Source organism: Gopherus evgoodei, chromosome 2, assembly GCF_007399415.2.
Source record: "Gopherus evgoodei ecotype Sinaloan lineage chromosome 2, rGopEvg1_v1.p, whole genome shotgun sequence".
In the NCBI taxonomy this organism is placed as follows: domain Eukaryota; kingdom Metazoa; phylum Chordata; order Testudines; family Testudinidae; genus Gopherus; species Gopherus evgoodei.
Window position 1 is genome coordinate 918,725 of NC_044323.1, and position 22,910 is coordinate 941,634.

At 52.6% G+C, this 22,910-nt stretch overlaps 2 protein-coding genes across 2 annotated transcripts in view; one reads left to right on the plus strand and one right to left on the minus strand.

Moving 5' to 3' along the window:
- LOC115647267 (zinc finger protein 436-like) overlaps positions 1 to 5,134 on the plus strand; it is a 35,712-nt gene extending 30,578 nt beyond the window's left edge. Inside the window, 7 exon segments of the mRNA XM_030554171.1 lie at positions 561 to 591; positions 1,539 to 1,665; positions 2,384 to 2,485; positions 3,127 to 3,203; positions 3,691 to 3,807; positions 4,005 to 4,521; positions 4,524 to 5,134. Coding sequence (XP_030410031.1) covers positions 561 to 591; positions 1,539 to 1,665; positions 2,384 to 2,485; positions 3,127 to 3,203; positions 3,691 to 3,807; positions 4,005 to 4,521; positions 4,524 to 5,134 — 1,582 coding nt within the window.
- A 14,968-nt stretch (positions 5,135 to 20,102) lies between these two features.
- On the minus strand, positions 20,103 to 22,910 carry LOC115645290 (zinc finger protein 250-like). The gene is made up of 2 exons (XM_030549709.1): positions 21,994 to 22,910; positions 20,103 to 21,661 (listed from the first exon to the last, which is right to left on the minus strand). Exons 1-2 carry the CDS (start codon positions 22,130 to 22,132, stop codon positions 20,637 to 20,639), a joined length of 1,164 nt encoding a protein of 387 aa, XP_030405569.1. The 5' UTR covers positions 22,133 to 22,910; the 3' UTR covers positions 20,103 to 20,636.

Sequence of the window (22,910 nt, forward strand, 5' to 3'; positions counted from 1 at the left end):
AGGCACTAAATACTAAAAGAATCCAAATGCGACCTTGTAGTGAAATCACATGTGCTATGTAAGGTGAATAGTGTAGTTCACTGTGAAAGAGTATAACCATTGTTCTGTGAAATGTATCTCTTATAATTCTTCTATCACTATTTTCCCCCCACTCATGCAGCTGCAAATTTTTCAAGCCTCCCTACTCTAGCCCGAAGGCTAGCTCAGATAAGGCGGAGGAAGAAGAGGACACGAGATGAAATGTTCACAGAAATCATGGCAGTAACCCGCAATGAAAGAGCTCATCTGTGGGAGTGGAAAGACGTGGTAGCAAAGTACAGGAAAGATGCCAGTGAACGTGAGGACAGGAGGGACCAACGTGAGGACAGGAGGGACGCTCGAGATGAGATGTGGCGGCAGGAAGATCAGAGGTGTAGGCAGGAAGATCGGCGGTGGCGGGATGCAACGCTGGAGCTGCTGCGCGATCAAACTGACATCCTCCGACATCTGGTGGATCTTCAGGAAGAGCTGTGGGGTCACAGAGTGCCGCTCCAGCCCATGTTTAACCACCCTCAGTACTCACCATGTTCCATATCTTCCACACCCAGACGTGTAAGAACGCGTGGGGGAAGGCTTTCTGCACCCGCCCACTCCACCCCCGTGGACAGTCCAACCAAAAGGCTGTCATTATATTGATGGCCTTTTTCTTCCCTCCTGTCCTCCTCCCAAACCACTCCCGGGATACCTTGTTATTTCTCTTACTCTTTTTATAATTACATGCTTTTTAAACGAAGTGGGAGGGTGGGTTGCTTACAGGGAATGACTTTTAATAAAGAATACAAGCTTTTTAAACGATAGTAACTTTATTTCCATAAGCAAGCTGTAATGGAAGTGGGGGAGAGGTTGCTTGCAGGAGGATTCAATAAAGGGGGGAGGTTCATGAAGGGGAAACAAACACAGCAGTCACACCGTACCCTGGCCCATGATGAAACTCGTTTTCAAGGCTTCTTTAATGGCCTTTTTCTTCCCTCCTATCCTCCTCCCAAACCACTCCCGGGATACCTTGTTATTTCTCTTACTCTTTTTATAATTACATGCTTTTTAAATGAAGTTGGAGAGTGAGTTGCTTACAGGGAATGACTTTTAATAAAGAATACAAGCTTTTTAAACGATAGTAACTATACTTCCATAAGCAAGCTGAAATGGAAGGGGGGGGTAGGTTGCTTGCAGGAGGAGTCAATAAAGGGGGGAGGTTCATGAAGGGGAAACAACACAGGCAATGGCTGAAAGGGGAAACGGAGGCACAGCAAGAGGGAGGGACTTGTACAAATCGCCCAGCAAGTCAGCGGAAGAGCCAGGAACTGAACCCAGTTCTCCTGTATCCCAGCCCAGCCCTCTGTCCATTGAACCATATCTTGATTTAAAATTGGATTGTGCATGCCAGGGGACAGGACTGTGTCTCCCCATGTGTTTGTTTAGCCCCTGGCCCAATGAGGGCCCATGGGTGCTGCTGTGCTATGAGACTAATCATACCACATGTGCACTTGTTGCTGTTTCAGGTCCCGGTGACGTTTGACGATGTTGCCATCTATTTCTCTGAGGAGGAGTGGGAGATTTTGGCAGAATGGCAGAAGGAGCTTTACAAGGAGGTGATGAAGGAGAACCTGGAGACTGTGCTTTCTCTAGGTAAGGCACCAGTCTGCCATCCCTGTACCCGGTCCCTCCCTCCTGCGTTACTTTGGGCAGGATTCTCTAGTGTTGTTACACTGTAATGAACTGGCTTGGGTGCAGAGGTGCACACTGCCCTCTAGTGGATGGGACTAGAACTGGCCAACTGTGTGTCCTAGGGCCCATATTGCTAACAGCTAAATGAGATTGTCCTTTGGCTCAGGTAGTAGAAGACTGTGATTTTGGAGCAGGGGGATCCATGTCCTAGTGCCATCCCACCTCCAAATTCCAGCTGACTGTAACAAGCAAACTAGTTAGAACAGTGAAGTCCCAAATGGCCCTGGGTCTGTTACAATGCAGATGTAGAATTATACATGCTCCTTCTTACATTCCTCCCAGCGATGTTCAAGGAAATTAAAAAATCTCTCTCTAGCGTAACGAAATGTCCCACAGCTAAACTCCCACTGCGGGGCCTGAGTGGTTAGACTGAGTGGAAGAAGGGCGTCTCGAGAAAGAGCCGGCGTTACCAACTCGCATGATATCATCATGCAGCTTGTGATATTTGCTGTTCTTAAAGCCCCAACTCCTGGAATCAGGTGATTACACGAGAGTCTCAGCTTTCCTTAAAAGAAAAAGTAAGTTTCTAGCCCTCCTGTTCACGGAGAAAAGCTCTGCTGAGTTTCTCAGAGACTCCTCAGTCTGAACCCTAAAGCTTGTCATCGTCTTTCTCGGGAAGGATTCCAGATCCCCAGGCCAGGTGTCGTGTCCCTGATGGAGCGAGGAGGTGAGGCATGTGTCCAGTATCCCAGAGACCCTGCACCTAAGACCCACTTTGAGGGTGAGTGTGTGGCTCACAAGGTTCTGTGGGCAAATCTGACGGGGGTCCAGTTCTCTCTCCTAAAGTGTTTGCACAGGCTATGTCAGGGGTGGCCGAACTGCAGCTCTTTTACCATTCAAGTGCCACTCGCAGAGCCCCCTAAGCCTCTCCCATTCTCTGCCTACCACACTGGGGGTTGGGGGGAGAGCTCAGGGCTTCTGCCCTGCGGGGAAGTGGTGGGGCTAGGGGCTTCTGCCAGAGATGACTGGTGCCTGCTGAGAGGGTGTACAATTTAAAGATTCCCCCACATAGCTTGAGTCATGCCGCACCCTTCTCTTATCCTCAGCGGGGTGTAAACTCCCATGGAGAGGCAGCAGCAAACAGCTGGGAGCTGCAGGGAGGGGCCACTGCTTCAACTCTGTGGGGAGAGGCAGCCACAGAAACTGCAGCTTTCCCCACAGCTGCAGCTCCCAGCCGCAGCTCCAGCAGCTGCTGTGCAGGGAGGGGGCCCTGCTTCACCATGTGACCAACAAACCCTGGCAAAAATCTGGGGAGGCATGTGCCCTACAGGCCCCCCCATACATTGTCTCTGGCTTCTGCCCCACGGGTGTGGAGTTGTCTCAGGAATTCAGTCCTGGGGAGGCATGTCTGCTGGGGCTCAGGGCTTCAGCAGGAGCCCCAGCAGGTGAACCCTGTCTCTCAAATGTCTGAAGATTGTCGTCTGCGGCTCGGAGGGCCAGTAAGTTTGGCCACCTCTGGGCTACTACAAAATCTGTACCCAGCATCTCAGACAAAATCCTGGTGGAGCGGGACCATATTCCCGCGCTTACCCCTAGGAAGCCCAGGGGTTGAATTGTAGTGGGACATGGTGACTGATATGGTGGCTGCATTTATAAAATCCTGGGCTCTGAGAGCCAAGGCCGTAACCCTCAAATGAGTCAAAAGGACTGGCCACGCCCACAGCCACCCTGGCCCCGGGGCTGGGGTTAACCCTGAACGGGTAAGACAGAGCGATGTCCCTGAGAACCTTTAGCAAATGCTCAGTGATGGACCTGCCCCCACTGTTCAAACTTCCTCCCGCCCCAGGAGGTGAGTGGCCAGGACAGCGCCCCCAGCGGGGGTTTGCAGCACGCAGACTGAGCAGTGAGGGGCTGGGGCTGGGGCTGGGCTGTTTCAGAGAGTCAGTGGCATGCTGTATTTGAACCTTTCAGGAAATGGCTTCCTAGGCCCTGACCAAGAAGCGGACCCCTTCAATCGGGCTGCTGAGCAGCCGCAGCAGCCTAGAGAAGCCCCCTCTCTACCCAACTGTGATGCACGTTTCCAGTGGGGCCGTAGCAGCTGCAGTGAGTTTGGACCACGGGCGCAGCCTGGCTGCCAGCTGGGAAAGGCTCCTGAGTTCCTGGGCTGCTGGGGAACTGGCTCTGGAGCAATGCACAATGGGCATGAGGACACCTCTGGGCTGCCGCCGAACCGCCAGCAGAGCTAGGCAGAGGAGCAGCGGCACCGGCGCCCCAGAGATAAGGGCAGCGTGGCCGCGCAGCATCGCCCGAGAGCTGAGCAGGAGGCGAGGCCGTTGCAGGGCCCCCACTGCGTGAAGAGCTTCACCGCCCAGAGGCTCACCGAGCACCTGAGGATGCACTCGGGTGACAGGCCCTTCAAGTGCCTGGACTGTGGCAAGACCTTCGGCAAGCACTCGGTCTTCGTGGTGCACTGCCACAACCACACAGGCGAGCACCCCTTCCCATGCCCGGCCTGTGAGAAGCGCTTCAGCCACTTCTCCCACTTGACGGTGCACCAGCGCATGCACATCGGCGAGCGGCCCTACGCCTGTGCCGAGTGCCAGCGACACTTCAGCCACCGCTCCCACCTCATCGTGCACCAGCGCACGCACACCGGCGAGCGGCCCTACGCCTGCGCCAAGTGCCAGCGATGCTTCAGCCACCGCTCCCATCTCATCGTGCACCAGCGCACGCACACCGGCGAGCGGCCCTACGCCTGCGCCGAGTGCCAGCGACGCTTCAGCCACCGCTCCCATCTCATCGTGCACCAGCACACGCACACGGCGAGCGGCCCTACGCCTGCGCCGAGTGCCAGCGACGCTTCAGCCACCGCTCCCACCTCATCGTGCACCAGCGCACGCACACCGGCGAGCGGCCCTACGCCTGCGCCGAGTGCCAGCGACGCTTCAGCCACCGCTCCCATCTCATCGTGCACCAGCGCACGCACACCGGCGAGCGGCCCTACGCCTGCGCCGAGTGCCAGCGACGCTTCAGCCACCGCTCCCATCTCATCGTGCACCAGCGCACGCACACCGGCGAGCGGCCCTACGCCTGCGCCGAGTGCCAGCGACGCTTCAGCCACCGCTCCCACCTCATCGTGCACCAGCGCACGCACACCGGCGAGCGGCCCTACGCCTGCGCCAAGTGCCAGCGATGCTTCAGCCACCGCTCCCATCTCATCGTGCACCAGCGCACGCACACCGGCGAGCGGCCCTACGCCTGCGCCGAGTGCCAGCGACGCTTCAGCCACCGCTCCCTTCTCATCGTGCACCAGCGCACGCACACCGGCGAGCGGCCCTACGCCTGCGCCGAGTGCCAGCGATGCTTCAGCCACCGCTCTCATCTCATCGTGCACCAGCGCATGCAGGAGAAGCTGTACCGCTGCACCTAGTGTGACAGAACCTTCATCCAGCACTCCAACCTGGTGCTGCACCTGCACACCCGCTCCGGCGAGCGCCCCTACCACTGTGCCCAGTGCCAGAAGGGATTCATCTGCCACACCCAGCTCACAGTGCACCAGCGCATCCCTTCCACTGCTTCAAGTGCGGCAAGGGCTTCCACCAGCTGACCAACCTGGCCGCTCACCAGCGGACTCACCTGGCGGAGAGGGCCCTGCCGTGCAGCCAGCCTGCCCAAGCCTTGCTGAGCCCCAGGGAAAGCACCTAGGAGGGACGCAGCCGACGCGGTCAGAGGCTGTTGGAGCCTGCTTCTGTTCAGCCAGGTCTACGTTCCTCTGGAAACTGGGCAACAGCCAGCCAAGCACCATACCTTCCCCAGCCCCCAGAGCGTGGCACGGGCCCGTGTAACACCAGGGATCCCTACTGCCACTGGGCCCCTGGCGACAGCCACACTCTGAATGCTTTAATGGCAGCTGCAAGCTTCCCCCAGCGTCTGTTGTTATCCTGCAAGGGACCGTGGCCGTGATGGGGAGGGTCTGTCTCTCGGCCAGACTTACCAGGAAATTCCTAGTTAATCCTGCCAGGGTAGACTCAGCTCAGCCACTCAGCATGCCTGGGTAGATGGTAGCATGCATGTGGAGTGGGGGTCTCCGTCACAGCACCGCGGGCCTCTCTGTGAACAAGTGTGAGCACATACGTGGCCCTGTCCCACTGCTCCGATTATTTCTTTGTATTGCAGAATCATCTAGTCCTGGGCCAGGTGCTAGGTGCTGTACAACACACAATAGAAAGGCCATCCGTGCCCCAACAAGCTTACTGCTAAGAGAGGAGAAAACAAATGGCTAGAGACAGACAGACAGGCCGGGGAGTCTAGGGAAACAATGAGCTGGTACTGGTCAGTGGGCAGCACACCCACTGCCGAACCAGTGCCAGGTTTCCTATAGCGTTTTCGTCTCCCACGGGACCTTTCATCTATCTATGACCTTTACCGGGGGTGGCTCTAGCTTTTTTGCTGCCCTAAGCATGGCAGACAGGCTGCCTTCAGCAGCTTGCCTGCTGGAGGCCCCCGGTCCCGCGGATTCGGCGGCTTGCCTGCTGGAGGCCCCCGGTCCCGCGGATTTGGCGGCTTACCTGCGGGAGGTCCCCGGTCCTGGCAATTCGGCGGCTCGCCTGCGGGAGGCCCCCGGTCCCGCGGATTCGGCGGCTCGCCTGCGGGAGGCCCCCGGTCCCTCGGATTCGGCAGCTTGCCTGCGGGAGGTCCCCGGTCCTGGCAATTCGGCGGCTCGCCTGCGGGAGGCCCCCGGTCCCGCGGATTCGGCGGCTCGCCTGCGGGAGGCCCCCGGTCCCGCGGATTCGGCGACTCGCCTGCGGGAGGCCCCCAGTCCCGCGGATTCGGCGACTCGTCTGCGGGAGGCCCCCGGTCCCGCGGATTCGGCGGCTTACCTGCGGGAGTCCCCAGTCCCTCGGATTCGGCAGCTTGCCTGCGGGAGGCCCCCAGTCCCATGGACACGGTGTACCCACCGCCGAATTGCCGCCGTCTCCACAGGACTGGCGGACCTCCCCACCACGCTTAGAGCGCTGGTGCCTGGAGCTGCCGCTGCCCTTTACCTCCTTTGCTGCAGCGAGCCGTGCACACAGGCTCGGGGGCCCTAACTCGTCACGCTTGCTCCTTCTTGCACTCGCAACGCCTCCAGCACTGCAAAACCCACCCAAGGAAGGGCTCAGTCATAGTTTATCTGCACTGATCTCCACTCCCTAGGCCCTGCATTGCCCTCTGCTTGAGCTAGCACACATTAGCTGCTCTGTCTGAGTCCCGTTGCTCTCTGGGAGGCGGGGGTGGGGGGGTGCACTGCAGATGCATTAGGTCCTCCAGCTGGGCTCTCCGTGTGGGCACCAGGGCGCTTCCTTCCCAGCCAGGCTGCTGGCACCCTGTGCTGCTTTCGTTTTTGCTCACCTCACAACAAGCTACCTCAACTCGCTCAACAACCAAGCTAGGGCTACCTCAGCCCCCTTCGGTCCCAGCCTCCTGGCACGTGTTCCTTTCTGGGGAGTCTTCTCTTAGCAGACGTGTTGCCAAATGGCTGCTCCCAAACACAGCACAGGCTCAGCGTCAGTCCTTACCAATGGGGAGGCATCCAGACCTGGGAAAATATACAGCTGCCTTTTCCTTGCACAGGCCCTGCTTGGTCCAGCCTGCTTCATCCCCTCTACCCCTGCTAGGCAGACATGCTAATCACCCTCCTCCTGTTACAAGACTTGGGGGGAGACCCCCTAGTTGGCTAGCAGTGTATTAGGGCATTTTCACGCACCCTTAGGACGCTGACGATGACGAGATGTCTCTTGGCACTCAGCTATATGAACCTGCAATATCCAAATGCAATTGACGTCACCCGTTTTACTGGGATTTAGAATCCCAAAAGTTGGTGATAGAAGGACCTAGTAAAATCACATCATGTTTATCCCGGGGGGACAACACAAAGCTGTTCCCTGCTCTGTATTCTCCATGTCTTTGCCAGGCCAGGCCAGGCTTCAGTGACTTCAGAGACAGGGCTTCCACTGCTTCTTTTGGGCAGCCCCAGGCTCTGGGTGTCCCTACACTTCTGATTACTAGAACCTGGGACTGGCTAACGGGATGGATCACCCAATAATTGCCCTGGTGAGTTAATTCCCTCTGAAGCACCTGGCACTGGCTGCTGTCACAAGACAAGATACTGGGCTAGATGGCCCATTGGTCTGACCCAGTGTGGCCGTTCTGCTCTTAAAATAGTCCCCAAGTCAGAGGTAAGAGACTTGTGTCCCTAGCGCGTTGAAAAGCGATTGGAGGCAGCAATGCACTCCAGATTTCTATGCACCCTGGCCATGCAGCTTCTGCAGAGTCAGAGACCAGCACAGGGTGGGTTCCCCCCATCGCGCTGCTTTTCATGTGTCACTAAGTTCCTACTGTTTGCGCTAGAGACCTAGCCCAGGGATTAGACCACTAGAAACAGCTGAGTTCTGACCCTGGCTCTGACCATGCTACCTGGGGCACATCACTTAACCACGCTGTACCTCCACGCCCTCCTCTGTGAAATGGGGTGAGTGTATTAACCCTGGGGGAGAGATGTCATGTAGATTCATTAATGTTTGCTGTGCTTGGCTCTGGGGGACGGAGGGCCAATGCCACTGAAATCCACAGGGCTGCCTCAGTTTCTGTCCATAGATCATTTGGCCCTGAATTGCTGCAGTTTCAGGAAATGGAGGGACTCTTCAGTGACATTAACCATGGGGGTTGGCATTTCAAAACATGGCATTTTTTGAATACCAGCGAGTCCACCCTGCGTTTAGAGGCAGAAAATGCAAAATATTCATTCTTATGAATCATTAATACTAGTAACAATAAATAGACACAGTGATGTTTGTTATCTGGCTGTTTGAGGGGTGCACGGTCGGACTATTGCTTTACTGACAACATTTCTGTTAGCACAGAGTCCTTTCTAGGGCTCACTTTAATGCCTCTTCTGGCAGGGGGCTGAAGTGAGGTGATGGAGCCTTTAGGACAGACGCGCTATTTACTTGCTTTCCTAAGTTTAAGGCAGACACTTGGGGTCAGCATCTCAGTTATGCCAGTATAAATCTGCAGTGACCCCTCCTAAGTCATCAGGCAGAACCTGAGGGCAGACGTGCCTCTCGGTCCTTTATAAGCATGTAACAATTGGGCACATTTCCTCCTTGTGGTATGGGAGTGCATGTGTCAGTCCAGTCTGGAATCTCTTGGGCTCTGTTTCTGAGTGTGATGATGGCCCCAAATGTCTGGTGGTAATTATCTAGTAGCCCGAACGCTCTTTGGCAGCCGCACTAGTTTATCTTAAAGCAGGACCCCTTGATCCTCCCTCAAAACTGAGACGTGAACAGAACTGCAAATGCACCGGCTGCATCCCAGAATTCAAAGCCATAGCCAGTTTGCATAATAGAAAATTGCTTTATCCCAGCCCCCTGCCTTTCCATTAGCTGTTTAATCTCCTTCTCATCCTAACACCCTCTTAAACCCCTCCACTACAACGGAATTGTGTGGCAGCCATTTTGCATTGTCACACCAGCCGTGAACATAGGACCATACGGCAAGCATGTGAACATTCAAAATGGCTGCTGGGGCCTGCTCCTTTAATTTGGGTTTTTTGGCCATTCGCAGCCCAAGCACTGTTTGTAGAGAGAGGATCTTCTTGCTGCTTACAAAGCCATGGGACAGCTGGCGGGAGTGGGGAACGGTCATAGCTTTTGATCTCTGGGTTTAAAACTGGATGTAAATAAATATACGAACTCAAGTCAGGAATAAGGATGATCTGGTATTTGTGATTGGGGGGGGGGTTCTTCCGTTTTTAAAGGATTATGTGTTGAGAAATGTATTGAATTGTATGTTAAATATTTCTGTGTATATGTAACCTCACCTAATTTCTGATATTTAATTTCAGTGAATAATCAAATGGTTGTTTCTATCTTGGTCATTGATGTTAATGAATTTCACTGCAAATATAGCCTGGAGATGAAACTGACCAGCTGCTGCTTTAAAAGTGACTTTTTCCTCCCAGTGTCTCTGCCTGGGTTTCTTTCTAATGCTCCAGTGGAGTATAAGTAATGCAAAAACCATAAGTAATCATGTGTGAATGTCAGGCCAGGGATCATTACGATTTCTTTTGTGCGTGTGATGAAGGCAAATGCTTTAAATAAAAACCAAACCAAACCCAACACCCATCCTATTTTTGTCAAACTATCAGTAGGACTCTCTTGTTCTTTTGTGTTAGCTGTTAGGGATATAAATTGAATGTTTAAAAGGTGCAGCATGCTTGCATTTTATTTACAGATGGAGTTATTTACAGAAATATGAATGAATAAACGAAACTTTGTTTGTTTTAAAAGCACAATGTGTAATTCACCTGGGGAACTCATTAGCCCAAGATATCACAGAGGCTAAGAATCAAAACAGAGCTGTATATTAGCAAACAGCCACAGTTAGCTAAAGGCAGCGTTTTTTACATGAGTGATAAAATATTGCACTTCAGGGCGTAACCCAACTATTAGGCGTTTAGGACTAATTTTCCTCCATAGTATGGGCCCCTTTTTATATCCTTGTCCATTATAGGGTTTCTCTCACTCTTCACCAAAGTATCTGGCACTGGCCTTGGTAGCAGAGGGGACATGCAAGTGGTCTGAGCAGGTATGGCGATTCCTGCGTTGACTGTCTGGGAGAAAAACTCTGTGGTAAATGGTTATACTAAAGGCTCTGGTCAGAGCTTGAAAGCTGAACGGTTTACCTCTGCCCCATGAAGCTTCCTTGTCTGTTTTCTGTCAGTGAACCCATCACCTGCTGGAATAAAGAGCGACAAGACTCACTCTATATTTTCCACGTTCCATATGTAATAGATGGGAGTTCGGGAAGTTCAAAGACTGAGCCAAATTGTCAGGGGTTTTGAGCCCCACAACTCACACTGAAGTCAGCCAGCCAGCCATGTACACTGGCCCTGCTGGGATCTAGGCCCCATGAAATGCGGTGGGTTTTGGATTTGGAGCATTAATAATTATGGGCCACAGGTTTTACTTGCCTAACACGAACTACCTGGAACCCAATTCCAAGCATGGCTGAGGGCTTGCAGCATTTCCCACACTCGGGACATTTGTAGACGCTCCTGTATCCATTCTCTGGGGTTCTTCAAGACCTGGTTTCCTACCAATCCTTTTCCCACTCACCATCTGAGGAACGGGCCTCTCTCGAGCACGGATTCGTTGGTGAATTTGCAGAAGTGGTTTCAGTCTGAACCAGGGGCAGCGCTATGTATTTTGCTACCCCAAGCACGGCAATCAGGTGGCTTTCGGCGGCGCATCTGCGGCTGATCTGCCAGTCCCGCACCTTCGGCGTGCCCCCTGCCAAATTACCGCCGAAGCCGCAGGACCGGCGGACCTCCCGAATGCAAGCTGCCGAAGGCAGCCTGACTGCCGCCCTCATGGCAACCGGCACACCGCCCCCTGTGTTTGTCTCCCCAGGCAAGCGCTTGCTGTGCTGGTGCCAGGAACCGCCACATTTCCCCATGTTTATAAGGCGTCACCGTTGTGTGGCTTCCCCTTTCACATTGTACGGCCTTTGGGGCCATTTCTCTTGCCGGGTTCCTCTGACAACTTTTTGGATTTCTTGTGACTCTCGCAGGCTCTCTCCCCCTGAGAACTTCCCATAATGGTTTCACTGGCTCTCTCTGAGGCCATTTTGAGTAGGTCTCATTGTTCAGCACATTCCCTGTGGTGGCTCTTTGTTTTGATTTATTTGGTGAACCTCTCACCTGCTGCAACAAAAAGAGGGTCAAGACATCATTAGAGGAGGCACTGGTAATCCTGGAATCATAGAGCCGGAGGGCTGGAAGGGACCTCAAGCGGTCACCTAGTCCTGCCCCCAGGGCTGAGGCAGGGCCAGTCCATCTGTGACAGGGATTCTTAAAAACCTCCACTGCTGGGGATTCCACAACCTTCCTTGGACCTTTTCTGGGTCCTCGTTATCCTTATAGCTGGAAAGTTTTTCCTAATATTGAACCTGAATCTCCCTTGCAGCAGATTAAGCCAACTGCTTCCTGTCCTGCCTTCAGGAGACCTGGAGAACAATTGCTCACTGTCCTCTTTAGAACAGCCGTGAGCGTATTTAAAGGCTGTTACCAGGTCCCCCTCAGTCTTCTTTTCTGAAGACTAAATATATCCAGATTTTTTTAACTTTCCCTCACAGCTCGGGTTTTCTAAGCCTTTGATTGTTTTCGTTGTGCTCCTCTGGACTCTCTCCAATAAACGGTGACATCCAAAGCATCACAGTTCTCCAGCTGGGGTCTCAGCAGTGCTGAAGACAGCAGGACACTGACCTCCTGTGTCTTACCTCTGACACTCCTGCTAATACACCCCAGAATATTAGACTAACCCCCACCACGCCTAGTCCCCCCGACTCCCCTAAACCCCAGGCCCCACTGGCTCTCCCAACACTTCCCGCTGTCCCCCATTTTCCCCAGGCTGTCCCTGTTTCTGAGGCTCCTGCCTCCCCCATGCATGGAGGAGGGCAATAAGGCAAAGGAGGAAAGGGTGGGGATGAGGAGCAATAGGAGGAGGGGAGAATGAAGGTGGAGATACATAAAGAAACAAACCCCCATGTCCCGGCCTGCTTCAGGGAAGGAGGAAGGGGAATTAGGCCAGTGACTTGTTGTGCTTTTGGGTCTCAATTAATAGACAGAGAGATAAAGAGTGAAAGGGAGGGAGGGAGGGAGCGATTTCACCCACTTCAGCCGAAGGAGGTGCCACTGATTCCCAGCATTCAGAGCTGGTTGAGTCTTAGCAATCTGGCGTGTTTGGTATGGATGGGGGCCGTCACTGGTTTAATCTGCTGCTCTCTGAATTCTCTTGGTGTAAGTGGACACTGCCGGCAGCTAACAGGCTTCTGACAATGCAGCCGCTTCAGCTAGACCTGCTCCTGGAGCCAAAGAAAACCAGCAGCCCCGGCCACCCTTCCATACCTTGTTGAACCGGGGATGGTTACAACATAGGGCGGGGGGGGGGGGTCAGTGGCTCTGAACTAGATAAGGTGACCACTGCTGATGCTTGCACTGATAACTCTTGGAGATGACACTCCTCCCATACTTTGTACACGTTTTCCCCCCCATGAGATCTCTGGTGCATAGAAAGATAATGCTGGGAACTGTAGCGGTTACCACACACCAGACATCTATAGGCTTCCTTTTTGTAGTGAAGTCTCTAGTGTGACAGGATTTAAACTTTTCCCACATTCAGAGCCTTTGTGTAGTGGCTTGGGGACAATTTGGGTGGGATTACGGGTTTTGTTGGAATGTGAACATTTTGCCCACACTCAGCACACTGGGTGCTATGCCAAATTCTCTGCTGTGCCTTCAGGTATTACTTAGAGCTAAAGGTTTTCCCACACTCGTTCCATTGGCTCTCCCCTGTGTGGGACGTATAGTGCAGTTGAAGGTAACACTTACAAAGGTGTTCCCACAGACCAGGCATTTATGCATAATCTCCTGCAGGTGACTTTTCTCATGCATGGCAAGATCACTCTTCAATGAAGTACACTATATCCACTGGATCACTCTTGTCCCATGTCTTCAAAGAATCCTACTAGATTGGTGAGGTATGATTTCCCTTTACAAAAGCCATGTTGACTCTTCCCTAACAAATTGTGTTTGTGTGTCAGATAATTCTGTTCTTTACTATAGTTTCAATCAATTTGCCAGGTACTGAAGTTAGGCATACTGGCCTGTAATTCCCAGAATCACCTCTGGAGACTTTTTTTTTTAAATCAGTATTACATCAACTACCTTTCAGTCTTCTGGTACATAATCCGATTTAAGCGATAGGTTACATATTACAGATAGTAGTTCTGCAATTTCATATCTGAGTTCCTTCAGAACTCATCTTAATACCATCTGCTTGATAAATGCAAAGTAATGCACATTGGAAAACATAATCCCAACTATACATATAAAATGATGGGGTCTAAATTAGCTGTTACCACTCAAGAAAGAGATCTTGGAATCATGATCATGATCATGGATAGTTCTTTGAAAACTTCTGTCCAATGTGCAGTGGCAGTCAAAAAAGCTAACAGACTGTTAGAAATCATTAGGAAAGGGATAGATAATAAAACAGAAAATATCATATTGCCTCTATATAAATCCATAGTATGCCTACATTTTGAATACTGCATGCAGTTCTGGTTGCCTCATCTTAAAAAAGATATATTAGAACTTGAAAAAATACAGAGAACAACAACAAAAATGATTAGGGGTATGGAACAGCTTCCACATGACAAAAATGATTAAGGGTATGGAACAGCTTCCACATGAGGAGAGATTAAAAAGACTGGAACTGTTTATCTTAGAAAAGAGACAACTAAGGGGGGATATAATAAAGGTCTATAAAATCATGACTGGTGTGGAGACAGTGAATAAGAAAGTGTTATTTACCCCCTTCACACAGCACAAAAATTAAGGGTCACCCAATTAAATTAATAGGCAGCAGGTTTTAAACAAACATAAGGAAGTACTTCTTCACACAACATCCAGTCAACCTGTGGAATTCATTGCCATGCAACGTTGTGAAGGCTAAAACTATAACTGGATTCAAAACAGAAATAGATACGTTCCTGGAGGACAGATCCATCAATGGCTATTAGCCCAGATGGTCAGACACGCAACCCCAAGCTCTACTGTTCCTAAGCCTCTGACTGCCAGAAGCTGGAAGTGGATGACAGGATAGATCACTTGATAAATTGACTGTTCTGTTCATTCCCTCTGAAGCATCTAGCCCCAGCCACGGTCAGAAACAGGACACTGGGCTAGATGGACCATTGGTCTGACCTAGTCTAGCTGTTCTTATGTACTTACATAGATAAATTACTGCTTACCTAGTAAGATCAATGCGTCATAGATCTCCCTTGTCACCTCTTGGTATAGCTCCTCCCATTCTTCTAAAATCCCCCGCCCCTCCTGGAAGAAATAGACTGTGAAATCCTCAGAAGCCAGAAGTGGAAGATGGGGACATCACTTGATAACTGAGTCATCACTCATGGCCTTGAGTGGTTGATTGGAGGGAAGGCTTTGAGCCAGGTCACATGCTTTGAGCCAGCAGCCTTATAAAAAGGCAGCCAGTTGCGAATCGAGTGAGCAGCGAACAGAGGACAGGCTAACAGAGGGAGTTTGCCTGCGGGGAGTTTGTACACAGTGTTTAAGCCTTTCAGACTCCTGGGAGCAGTACATACAACATCTGAGGAGCCTCTTAGAAGGAAGACATGGATAGTGAGCGATCAGCTGTTGTGACCTGGTCAGAATGTGTCATGTTTGTCTTTCTCCCAGAGGACAGACATGACAATCAGGAGCAGCGCCAGGGTTTTTGGTGCCCTAGGTGGGGGTCCTTCCGCGCCCCCAGTCGTTGGTGGCAATTCTGTGGCAGGGGGTCCTTCCCCGCTCCCGGTCTTGGGGCACTTCAGCGGCGGGTCCTGGAGCAAGTGAAGGACCTGCCGCAGAATTGCTGCCGAAGACCCAGAAAGCGGAAGGACCCCACGCCACCGAATTGCCGTCGAGGATGGCAAAATGCCAACCCCCAAATCCTGGTGCCCTAGGCGACCGCAGTCACCTAAATGGAAGCGCCGGCCCTGGACTTAATCTGTACGAAGTGCAAGCTGGTCTGCATATTGGAAGAGAAGGTTAGAGGACTAGAGAACCAAGTATCAACCCTGCGTTTCATCAGAGAAAATGAAGATTTTCTGGATTGAAGCCAGCGTTTGGTTCTGGAAGCAAAACATGCTGAAGAATCCAGGAGTGTGGAGCAGAACAGGGAAGAAAACTGGCAACACATGACCTCCAGAAGAAGACAGAGGAGAACTCATGTATCCCCAACGCAGAGAGAGGTAAGAAACAGTTTTCAGGCTCTCTGCACAGGTACTACAGCAGAAAATGATTTGGAAGAGCCCTCTGAGGGAAGGTATCAGAAGGAGACCCCATTGGCCAGAAGGCATGGGATGTATTGTCCTAGGGATGGGGGTTCCATGACCACCACCCACAAGAGGAGGAGGGAACTCCTCCTAAGGGGGACGGAGTCATCCATCTGCCAACCAGACTGGGAGATTCGAGAAGTGTGTAGCTTGCCTGGAGCTAGAATCCAGGATGTGACGGAGTGTTTGCTGAGACTGATCAAGAGCTCGGACTGCTACCCCTTCCTGCTTCTCCATGCGGCACCAATGATACTGCAGACTGTATTGCTCTGGGAAGAAAGATAAAGGACTTTGAGGTGCAAGTTGTGTTTTCGTCCGTCCTTCCTGTCGAAGGAAAAGGCCCAGGTAGAGACCATCGAATTGTGGAGGTGAATGCGTGGTTATGCAGGTGGTGTCGGAGAGAGGGCTTTGGATTCTTTGACCACGGGATGTTGTTCTGGGAAGAAGGATTGCTAGGAAGAAGTGGGATCCACCTAACTAAGAGAGGGAAGAGCATCTTCGCAGGCAGGCTGGCTAACCTAGTGAGGAGGGCTTTCAACTAGGTTCGCCGTGGGATGGTGACCTAAACCCATAGGTAAGTGAGGGAGTGGGATACTTGGAGGAAACACAAGAAGGAGGGTACAAGACGGGAAGCCTCCTGATTTATACTGAGAAAACAGGGCAATCGGCTAGTTATCTTGGGTGAATGTACACGAATGCAAGAAGCCTGGGAAACAAGCAGGAAGAACTGGAAGTCCTGGCACACTCAAGGAACTATGACATGATTGGAATAACAGAAACTTGGTGGGGCAGTTCACATGACTGGAGCACTGTCATGGACGGGTATAGGGTTCAGGAAGACAGGCAGGGGAGGAAAGGTGGAGGAGTTGTACTGTATGTAAGAGAGTGGAATGATTGCTCAGAGTTCCAGTATGAAACTGGAGAAAAGCCTGTTGAGAGTCTTTGGGTTACATTTAGAGGCAAGAGCAACAAGGGTGATGTTGTGGTGGGCGTGTGCTATGGACCACTGGATCAGAAGGATGAGGTAGACGAGGCTTTCTTCGGACAACTAACTGAAGTTTCCAGATCACAAGCCCTGATACTAATGGGGGACTTCAATCACCCTGACATCATCGTGGGAGAGCAATACAGCAGTGCACAAACAATCCTGGAAGCATTTGGAGAGTGTTGGGGACAACTTCCTGGTACAGGTGCTGGAGGAACCAACTAGGAGCCATGCTCCTCTTGACGTGCTGCTCACAAACAGGGAAGAATTGGGTAGGGGATGTAGAAGTGGGTGGCAACCTAGGCAGCAGTGACCACGAGATGGTTGAGTTCAGGATCCTCACAAAAGAAAGAAACGAGAGTTGCAAAATACGAACCCTGGACTTCAAAAAAGCAGACTTTGACTCCCTCAGGGAACTGATGGGCAGGATCCCCTGGGAAAATAACATGAGGGGGAAAGGAGTCCAGGAGAGCTGGCTGTACTTTAAAGAAGACTTATTGAAGGCACAGGAACAAACCATCCCAACGTGCAAATATGGCAGGCAACCAGCTTGGATTAACAGTGAAATCTTCGGTGAGCTTAAACTGAAAAAGGAAGCTTAAAAGAAGTGGGAAAATTGGACAGATAGACTCATAGACTCATAGGTCAGAAGGGACCAATCTGATCATCTAGTCTGACCTCCTGCACAAGGCAGGCCACAGAACCCCACCCATCCAATTTTATAACAACCCCTATCCCAGGATCGAGTTATTGAAATCTTCAAAACTGGTTTGAAGACCTCAAGCTGCAGAGAAACCACCAGCAAGCGACCCGTGCCCCACGCTGCAGGGGAAGGCGAAAAACCTCCAGGGCCCCTGCCAATCCACCCTGGAGGAAAATTCCTTCCCGACCCCAAATATGGCGATCAGCTAAACCCTGAGCATGTGGGCAAGACTCACCAGCCAGCACCCAAGAAGGAATTCTCTGCAGTAACTCAGTTCCCATGCCATCCAACATCTCCCCGCAGATCATTGAGCAGACCTATCTGGTGGTAATCCAAGATCAATTGCCCAAATTAACAATCCTATCATAACATCCCCTCCATATACTTATCAAGCTTTGTCTTAAAGCCAGGAAAGTCTTTTGCCCCCACTACTTCCCTCGGAAGGCTGTTCCAGAACTTCACTCCCCTAATGGTTAGAAACCTTCGTCTAATTTCAAGTCTAAACTTCCTAATATCCAGTTTATACCCATTCGTCCTCGTGCCTACATTAGTACTAAACTTTAATAATTCCTCTCCCTCCCTAACGTTAACCCCCCTGATATATTTATATAGAGCAAGCATATCCCCCCGCAGCCTTCTTTTGGCCAGGCTAAACAAGCCAAGCTCTTTGAGTCTCCTTTCATAAGGCAGTTTTTCCATTCCTCGGATCATCCTTGTAGCCCGTCTCTGAACCTGTTCCAGATGACTAGGGAGGAGTATAAAAATATTGCTCAAGCATGAAGGGGTATAATCAGGATGGCCAAAGCACAAGAGGTGGAGTTGCAGCTAGCAAGGGATGTGAAGAGTAACAAGAAGGGTTTCTATAGGTATGTTAGCAGGAAGGTCAGGGAAAGTGTGGGACCCTTACTGAATGGGGGAGGCAACCTAGTGACAGAGGATGTGGAAAAAGCTGAAGTACTCAATGCTTTTTTTGCCTGTCTTCACGGACAAGATCAGCTCCCAGACTGCTGCAACATAGTATGGGGAGGAGCTGAGCAGCCCTCAGTGGTGAAAGAACCGGTTAAGGACTATTTAGAAAAGCTGGACATGCACAAGTCCATGGGTCCAGCTCTAATGCATTCGAGGCAGTTGGCTGATGTGATTGCAAAGCCATTGGCCATTATCTTTGAAAACTCGTGGCGATAGTGGGAGGTCCCAAACAATTGGAAAAAGGCAAATATAGTGCCTATATTTTAAAAAGGGAAGAAAGAGAACCTGGGGAACTACAGACCAGTCAGCCTTACTTCAGTCTCCAGCAAACTCATAGAGCAGGTCCTCAAGGAATCAATTTTGAAGCACTTGGAGGAGAGGAAGATGATCAGGATTCACCAAGAGCAAGTCATGCCTGACCAACTTGGTTGCCTTCTATGATGAGATAACTGGCTCTGTGGATATGGGGAAATGGCGGATGTGATATAGCTTGACTTTAGCAAAGCTTTTGATATGGTCTCCCACAGTGTTCTTGCCAGCAACTTAAAGTATGGGCTGGATGATTGGACTATAAAGTGGATAGAAGGCTGGCTATATTGTCGGGCTCAATCAGTAGCGATCAACAGCTCGATGTCTAGCTGGCAGCCGGTATCAATTATCTGGATAATGGGATTAATTGCACCCTCAACAAGTTCGCAGATGACACTAATCTGGAGGGAGAGGTAGATACGCTGGAGGGTAGAGATAGGACAGAGAGGGACCTAGACAAATTGGAGAATTGGGACAAAAGAGTGTGCTAGGGTAGGGGGAACCCCATACCCCCTAGCTATGTTGGCAAACCCCCCAGCATAGGTGCAACTATGAAATGCTTCTGGCAGCAAAGCTCACGTGCAGTATTGCTGTCGCCGCGTCGGCCCCAGGATATTAGAGAGAAGCTGGGTGAGGTCAGATCTTTCGTTGGACCATCTTCTGTTGGGGAGAGAGACAAGCTTTCAACTGCGACGAGCTCTGCGCAGGCTCAAAGTGTCTCTCTTCCCCCAGCAGAGGTTGGTCCAGTGAAAGATACGACCTCCCCCGCCTTGTCCTGGCCTAGCGAACAGCGTTCAGGGACATGGGGTACCTGCTGGTAGAAAAAATCTGTCTGTTGGCACACCCCGTGTCTCCACTAGGAGGTGCTGCCGGCCTAGCTATACCAGGCGTTTCTAGCGCTGCACGCTCCAATTCTCCTTGTTCTGGGTCTGCGCATGGCAGGGACACCAGAGAGGACTGCTAGCCGGGCCCCTTTTTTCCATTTCTCCTCCTCCTCTTGCCTCCAGGACAGCCCCTTGCCACAGACTATTGCACAACTAACACTGCAAACCAACCTTGGGGCACCCTCTGCAGGGAAACTTCCCTGGCACGAACAGCAGCAGGGCTGCCTGTGGCGGTTCACCGCTAGGAAGAACATTGCTCTGTGGCCTCGCAGACTACAGCCTTAGCATTGCCCACTGTAGTGGGAGTGTTAGTGTGGACAAGGTAGCAGTGGTCCCCGGGTCACAGAGTTAGGCCTGGCTGCATTTGGGCAACGTGCGCCCATGTAGCTACCCCAGTGCAAACCCCTAACGCAGAAGGGCTGCAGCCGTTCAAAACGGGGGGTCTTTCCCCAGCCGTTCACCAGCGCTGCACCAGGGCAGCATCCCCACAGGAAGGGGCTGCGGTTCTCCTGAGCACGGCAACCTTTGCATCGACATGCAGGGCGCTCTAAGGCGCCCAAGGGCCAGAGAGACACGTGAACTGCAAATTCAGCTGGCTGTACCATCCCAGCAGCTCCACTGCAGGGTTATGTTTTCAAGCAGATGCTGGCTCCCCAGAGCTGACAGCCCTGCTGTGAGAACAGGAGAGAGCTGCCTGAATTGCCTTTGGCTTGGGGAGAAAAAAAAAGGCCCATTCCAGCAGAATTCAGCCAAACTTTATTTTCCATTGTGTAAGAGAATAGAGGGGAATGGGAGCAAGGTTGGCTACCTACATCCCCAGGAGATCTGAAAGCAGCTGGAGAGGTTCAGAGCAGCAGGAGCTGCAGAGAAGGCTGTGATGCCCGTAGCTGAGACACTGCTCCAGGTGGCAGAGATGAGTTCTACACGAGCAGAGAAATGTGTCCAACTCACATTCAGAGGGGGTTTTAGCCAAAAGAATTTTCCTGCTACAGAAAAGCACTGTGGACTAGTGGTTAGAAAACAGGGCTGGGATTCAGGAGACCCAAGTTCTGTTCCTGCCACTGTGTCCTTTCACTTTTCCTGCCCCAGGCTTGGGGAGAGCCAGGCTCCCTAAACATTGCACAAGGGCTGAGTATTATCATCAGCTCCCAGACCCGCCCTTGGCTCCCCTCTCACACAGAGGTGTCCGCTTTCTGAGCCCGGATCCTGGGTGCAGGCCACAGGGCAGCCCTGGCTCAGCATCGTGAGTTCTCTGATGGTCCTTGAGGGACTCCTTGTAGCGGAAGCTCCTCCCGCACTCCCCGCACTGGTAGGGCCGCTCCCCGGTGTGGACGCGCTGGTGCTTCAGCAGGTTCTGCTTGCGGATGAAGCTCCTCCCGCAGGCGGCGCACTGGAAGGGCCGCTCGCCGGTGTGGACGCGCTGGTGGTACTGCAGGTGTACCTTGCGGATGTAGCACTTCCCGCACTCATGGCACTGGAAGGGCCGCTCGCCGGTGTGCAGCCGCTGGTGGTTCTGGAGGTGCTCCTTGCGGTTGTAGGTCTTGCTGCACTGGGCGCAGGCGTAGGGCCGCTCGCCGGTGTGGATGCGGACGTGGTAGGTGAGCCGGGAGCGGTGGAGGAAGCTCTGCCCGCACTGGCTGCACTGGTGTGGCTTGGCCTTGCCGTGGGTTCTCAGGTGGGTAATGAGGTTTTGCTGCTGCTTGAAGCCCTGGCCGCCCTCGCTGCAGGCATGGGGCCTCTGCCCACTGGGCTTGGGCTGGTGGGCGGCCAGGTTCGTGGGCTGGGGGAAGCTCCCTTCACACTGGACTGGCTCATCTGCCGGTGAGTGGGCCTGGGATTTCACAGCACTCCAGGCATGAGGCCACTCCCTCGCCTGCGCGGCGTGAGGGGCAGCCACGTCTCGGCTCTCGCAGGGAACTCTGGCCTGCCCAGGGCCTGATCCTGCCCCCGCAGAGGGCAAGGGAGGTTCTGACCCTGGGAGCAGGACTGGCTGCTCAGGGGAATTACTGAGCGCAGCTCCACACTGATCCTCCATCCTGTGGGGATCCTGGGGACCTCTCTGCTCGGGACTCCAGAAAACCCGCCTTCCCGACGCCATCTGGTGCCGCTCACGGTGGGGGTGATGCTCCTCAAGACACTGTGCCTCCTTTTTGGTCATGATCCCACCTGGAACATAAAGAGAGAATCCAGCCACCTTTGTGCCAGGAGAACGAGCCCCCGCTTGGCTCCAGACAAGATCGGGTCCCCACTGTGCCCGGCATGGTTCAAACACATCCTAAGAAACATCCCTGCTCTGCAGAGCTCTGGTCCTTTGCTGCTAAGGGCCACCTGAGAATCCACCTAGACAGACAGAATCTGAACTGACCAGTCTGGGCTGGGGAGAAAGGTCAGATCATTATCCTGAGTCCCAGCCCAGTGCTGCCTTCTCTCATTAGCTGGAGTTCGTGAAGCCTGTTAGGAGCTATGGGCCAAAAGGCCACATTCAAACTATCGCTCACCGGCGCTCAGAGCCACCGATGTTTCTCTTTCCTCGGAGTCCTGCTGGCTCCCCCCACAGACCTCTTCCCCTTGTTCTGTCCGGGCCACAGCTCCAGCTGGGGAAACGAGAGATTCTGTTGGCGGGAGAGAGAACAACATTACAAAGCATCCCACGGAGATCAGAAAAGCAGTTCCCGAAACAGGGCTCGGCCCAGCGGCGTTCTCTCTGGCCGGGGGGAGCTAAACGGACACACCTGGGGATCGGAGCCAAAGGAAACCAGGGGGCCTCGAGACCTGTCGGAAGGTCAAAAATGGCAGGTTTAGCAGCTGGGATTGGTGGGAAGCCATGAGTGATGGTCCATTATGTGGAGGGCTTGTGGCAAGCACTAGCACCTTGTGGATGCTGCTGCAGTACAGTGATCAGGAAGCTGCTACAGGAAGCAAAGAGACTCTGGAGCAATTCTGTAGCAAACGCCATTTCTACCTCTGGCTCTGCCAGGGCTCGAGGGGCGGTGGCTGAGCGGCTACAGTGCTCCACTGCAAGCCTGAAGGGCGTGGGCTGCCACCTTGCCCTGGTTGGCTTCGGGCAGTCACAGGCGGCTGTGTTTGATGCTGACCCCAGAGCTCCCTCGTGTGTGGCTGGCTATGAAGCTGACATGCCTTAACTGCCTCAGCCCAATGAGCTGTTGGCCTGGGGGGACACTGACTTCACCTGTGGCCCCAAGCATCTCCCAAGCTTTCATGTGTTTATCCTCACACACAGGCAGCCGTTCGCCTCATTACGCAGATGGGGAACCGCGGCACAGTGTGAGTCACACAGGCAGGGAATGAACTCGGATCTCCGGAGTTATAGGCGAGCACGCTGACCACTGCACCGGCCTTCCTCATTACATAAGAGCTTATGAGGATTTGGTTAGGTCTGTTTTTCTTTCCAGCT

What these genes read in the sequence shown, in the direction of transcription:
- LOC115645290 (XM_030549709.1), bottom strand. Translation starts at nt 22,132, where the DNA reads ATGTTGTTCTCTCTCCCGCCAACAGAATCTCTCGTTTCCCCAGCTGGA. An exon ending in ATCGGTGGCTCTGAGCGCCG is followed by an intron (nt 21,662 to 21,993) that starts GTGAGCGATAGT and finishes TTTATGTTCCAG; the next exon opens with GTGGGATCATGACCAAAAAG.